Raw genomic sequence first — 4,671 nt, 5'->3', positions numbered from 1 at the left:
AACATGGCACCTCCCTCTTGGCTGGGCCCATCACATGGGCTCCTCCCTCCCCTCCAGTAGCAAGCACCCCAGCCTCTCTGCCCTCACTCTCTCCAGCTCTTCTGTGGCAGGCCTCTGCTCAGGCCTTCGCTGGGCATCCCACTTCGTTTCTCCCTGAAACAAGGTTCTGGTGAAGCAAGGAATTGAGAGAGGAGGCAGCAGGGAGCTTGGGAGCTTTAATGGTCTGGAAGGAAATAGAAACACACAGCGGAGAGAATAGAGGTGGGAGGGAGGGCCCCAAAGCGCTAGGTAAGTCATGGGGGCAGTGGCCCTGACCAAGCCTGCTGAAGTGGCCAGGAGGAGAAGGTGGACTGTGAGAGGCCTCCACCATAATGGGGTCCGGGCAGCTCCATGGGGAAGAGGGGGAAAAATGAGAAAAGATTTGGAATTCCAAAGAGAGGGTTCATCATGGAGGGGGCTTCCAGGAGCCAGGCCTAAGCGCAGGTGGAGGGAAGGAAATGACAGGGAAAGCCGGAAAACCAAACCTCCCTTCAGGGATCTGAGGTCTAGAAGAAGATGGGAGTTAGAGCAAGTGAGGGGACACAGTCACCCTCCCCTAGGAGGTGGGGTGAGGGGAATCAGCTGTGAAAGGAAGATTGAGACGGTTTCAGATCCCTTCCCCCGGGGCTGGGTGCGGCCCACGGAGTCCGATCTGAAGTCGAAGGAACTGTGGACTCCTCCCAGGACGCGGATGGGATTGAGCGCGGGACTGGGTCGCCGCCTGCCTAGTGGTAATGGCCCCCCAAGTGCGAGGCGGCGGCTACGGCGCCGAAGGGCCCGGGCTGGGGCTGCAAGCCCGGGCTGGGGTAGAGCGCGGCGGTGGCGGCGGCGGTGGCGGCGGGGCCCGGGCCCGGCCAGTAGGAGAAGCCGGTGGGCGCGACGCCGGCAGAGGCGGCCATGAGGTTGAGTTTGGAGAGGCCGGGGAAGGGCAGCGGCGCCAGGCCGGCCGGCAGCTTGTAGAGCGCGCCGTCCTGGGCTGCGGCGGCCGCGGCGGCGGCGGCGGCGGCGGCCTGGGCGTGCGTCGGGGGCGGCTGGCAGGCCTGCGCCAGGCCCTGGAAATCGAAGCGGTAGGCGTAGCGCTTGCCATGCACCTTGCTCATGATGTTCTTGTCGTAGTAGTAGCGCAGCGCGCGGCTCAGCTTGTCGTAGTTCATGTTGGGCTTGCTCTTGCGCTCGCCCCAGCGTCGCGCCACCTCGTCTGGGTCCGTGAGCTTGAACTCGCCGTGGCCACCCTCCCACGCGATGCAGCCTGCGTTGGCACGGTCCGCCAGCAGCTCCAGCAGAAACTGCCACAGCTGGATCTGCCCACTGCCTGCGGGGAGGGGGTCGTCAGCCACAGGAGGGATGGGGGGCTGAAGGTGGGGAAGGGGTGAGAGGAGATGGGAGACCGACCCAGCTGGGGCGGCTGGCCAGGGAGGGGCTGATCAGCAAAGCTGTCCTAGTGGTGACCACGCTTTTCCACAATGGAAACACAGCCCCCGCTTAGGAGGACGAAGCCTGGCTTTGTGAGAACTGGGAGCCAGGGCGAAGCATCGCCGCCCCTGCATGGAGGCAGCGGTGCAGCAAGACAGTGGGCTCCGTGAAGTGAGAGAGGACAGGACACCAGCCCCTGTGGCCACATGGGCCAGAGTCCTAATTGGAGCAGAGCCTACACAACCACCGGCGTTTAAACGGCCCCATCCCAGCGGGACTACATTCCGAGAGCCAGAGAGAGGAGACCACCGAGCAAGGGTACCACGGGGCCACTGGACAACGCCCAGCCCTAAAAGCATACAGTCGCTCCGCTGGCCGCCTGGGGTAGGAAAGAGGTGGTAGCTGGTTTCTTTGCCGGACCACTCAGACACAAATGAGGACAGGGCCGCCTGGGCATGAGAGAAGGGGCAGCCTCTGAAGGCTCTCCCCACTCCTCTCCTCCTCCTCCCGCGGTCTGGTGCGCAGAGCACGGCGCTGGCGCTGAACAGGCTGGGCCTCTTTTTCTCTTTTTCGGAACAGGCGGGATTCCTGGCCTGCAAAGTTGCCATACTTCCCCGGGGAGGTGCACAGCTCTGAGGAGAGGGACTGAGACCCGAAACTGCCACAGTTAGCTCCCCGCCTTCTCTCATCTTTGGTTCGCCTCCAGGCTCTTCTGCCCTCTCCCTATTCTGGGGTTGTTGGAATCGACAAGGAGGTTTTCCCCCAGACATTAGTGTGAGGACAGTCCAATGCCCAGTACTCCCTCTCCCCTGTCTTGGAGCCTCAATTAGACAAGCGGAGACAAATCTTGATATACACCCACCCCCACTCCCTTTTAGAATAAAATGGATTTTCCTCAAAGTCCGATTTCATCCTATCAATGAAATCTCCTTTTCTTTTTCAATGACTCGCTCGGAACCCAGACTCTGCTCCCCTGTAATTTCAACCCCAATCCCTCCACAGGAGTCCAGAGAGGAGCTGCCTGGCTCCAGGTGGGGAGCATTGGGTTTTAGGTCAGAAACAAAGGAGGGTTTGGGGTTAAAATGTGCAGCTCATACAGATGCAGAGCGCCGTCAGAGGCCTAGAAACATATTCCTGATGGAAGTCCTGTTCCCTTTTGAATAAAGCTGTTGCCAGCCTTGTTTGTATGATCAGGGTAACCATGAGATTTAGGGTACCGGCTGGATGGGGAGCTGTCCGGAGGCTTTGCCTGGAAGGCCAGTCAGGTCCCACCAGCAAGGCAAAGCAGAAGGTAATGCAGCCACCTGCGGAGCGCTGGCCTTGAACTTAGGAATCCACAGCAATGACCCAGGGGACTTGGTGGGAAAAGCCTGGCCGCTGGGGCTCAGGGAGTCAGGTAGGCGCTGGCCCAGGTGCTAGTGGTGCTAGTGGTCAGGGAGTACGTAAATCTTCCATCTCTTTGCCCAGCAGTGCTGGGGCTTTGTGCTCCTGTTGCCAGCAAGGAAAGGATGCCAAGCGCCTCAGCCCTGTCCCCCAAGGAGTGAGTGGGGGCCAGGACCCTCTCCCTCCGCCCTGGCCTTCAAGTCCAGCGCTGAGACTTAGAAGATGCAGGAGCTCAGGCCAAGCAAATGCCGCCCCCGCCCCATCCTTCCCACAATAATGCCCGGACCCTCCGATTCCTAGAGCCCTGCAGTGCACATCCCTCCCACCCTCTGTTCTGATAGCGGTGGATGCCCTGGCTCCCGTCCTCTGACCTCGCCCCCGCCTACCCAGTGCACCAGTCAGCTCACCTTTTTGTACCGCAGGGCTCAGCGGCCCCCACCCCGGGCTCTTCCCCTCCTTGAAGAGACCTTCTCCGACCGGATCTGTGGCAGCAGAAGAAAACGGTCAGAGGGACCCAGGCGGAGGCTGTGAGCTTGTCCCAAAGGGCCGTAGGGCCAAGGCTCCAGAAGGGGGGCCTTGGTTCCCGGGGCGTGAGGTTGGGGGCCCAAGCTGCCCGGCTCCTCCTCCCGGAGCCTGGCCGGGGCGCGCGCCGCGCGGAGCCCCTCCATAACGCCCAAGTCAGGAAACGCGTCCAGGAAAAAGGAAATCCGCTTTCCGAACGGGCCGGCGGGAGCCTTATAAAGCGGGGCCGCGACTGCGCCTGTCGAGCCGGAGCGCCGGGAGCCCCTCGGAGAGAAGAGCAGGGCGGAAGGCTGGGCCGGTGGGAACCCTGGGAACACGGAGGTGAGGAGCCACGAGGGTGCAGGGGCGGCGCCCGGCGGACTACCGCCTCCCAGAGCCGCCCGCGCCCAGTCCCCACCACATCGAAGACCGCCGTTCCCCCTCCAGGTCCTTTCAGCCCCCCGAGCGGGAGCCCTCGGCCTCCCAGTCTCCCCATCTGCTCACTTCGAGTCTTCTAGACCTCCCATGAAAGCTCCAAAGCTCCCCATCTGTCTTTACCGTCGTCCTCCGGTGCCCTAGATTGCTCAGTCCTTCCAACGATCCGAATCTCTGGACTGCGCCCCTTCCCTTGGACCCCAACAATCCGTTTCCCACGCCCCAGAGTAGACTTCCAGCCCCGGGTCCCTGTGCCTCCAGCCCCCAGCTGGTCCCTGGTACCTGGCAGGTACATGTTGATCAGCAGGGGCTGGGAGGCGCCGCTCTGTCTCATCGCCGCCCGAGGCTGGGTGGTGGGAGGTTGGGGGGGGGGGGATAAAAAAGGGGGGACGCGTCAGGCTTTGCGCTCTGGGGTACTGATCCCCGCCCGACGCGACCGCGGGTACTTGGGAGATGAAGGCAGCGCCAGGTCTGGCAGGGCCTGGCGGGAGGGGGCTGGCCGGGTGAGGCGGGGATGGAGGGGGTCCTGGAGCCACGCTCCCAGCTACCAGGCAGCTTGGAACCCTCGGCCTCAGGCGCGGGCAGGGGCCGCAATTTCCGTTTTAATTAAAGCGCTGTCGCCTCGGCCCCCAGGACCCCGCCCCCGCCCCTCTTATCGCCCCATCGCAATAAAGTCTCCAACGCGCCGTGCTGCAGCCAAGCGCACCCGGCAGCCCCCCGCGCCCCGCAGCCCGGAGACGCGAGGGGGATGGGCCTGGGCCTCGCACTCTGGCAGGGGTCAGGAGAGCGTTTCTTTTCCGCCTCTCTGACTCTCAGCAAACATCGGTGGGGTGGAGTACTCGGCCCCACCTCGGACCTCCAGGGCCACAGTTCCTGCTACTGGACCATTCCCGCCCCACT

At 63.0% G+C, this 4,671-nt stretch overlaps 1 protein-coding gene across 1 annotated transcript; it reads right to left on the bottom strand.

The window, feature by feature from the left end:
* Positions 1–764: 764 nt before the first annotated feature.
* On the bottom strand, positions 765–4,105 carry FEV (FEV transcription factor, ETS family member; the record flags this gene model as incomplete). Its single annotated transcript, XM_084891411.1, has 3 exons — positions 765–1,351; positions 3,243–3,317; positions 4,054–4,105. 3 exons carry the CDS (start codon positions 4,103–4,105, stop codon positions 765–767), a joined length of 714 nt encoding a protein of 237 aa, XP_084747537.1.
* Positions 4,106–4,671: the final 566 nt, after the last annotated feature.

Source organism: Pipistrellus hanaki (assembly GCF_964339955.1).
Source record: "Pipistrellus hanaki genome assembly, chromosome: 8".
Classification (NCBI taxonomy): Eukaryota; Metazoa; Chordata; class Mammalia; order Chiroptera; family Vespertilionidae; genus Pipistrellus; species Pipistrellus hanaki.
Note: the sequence above shows the minus strand (reverse complement) of the source record. Positions and strands in the feature narration are given on the sequence as shown.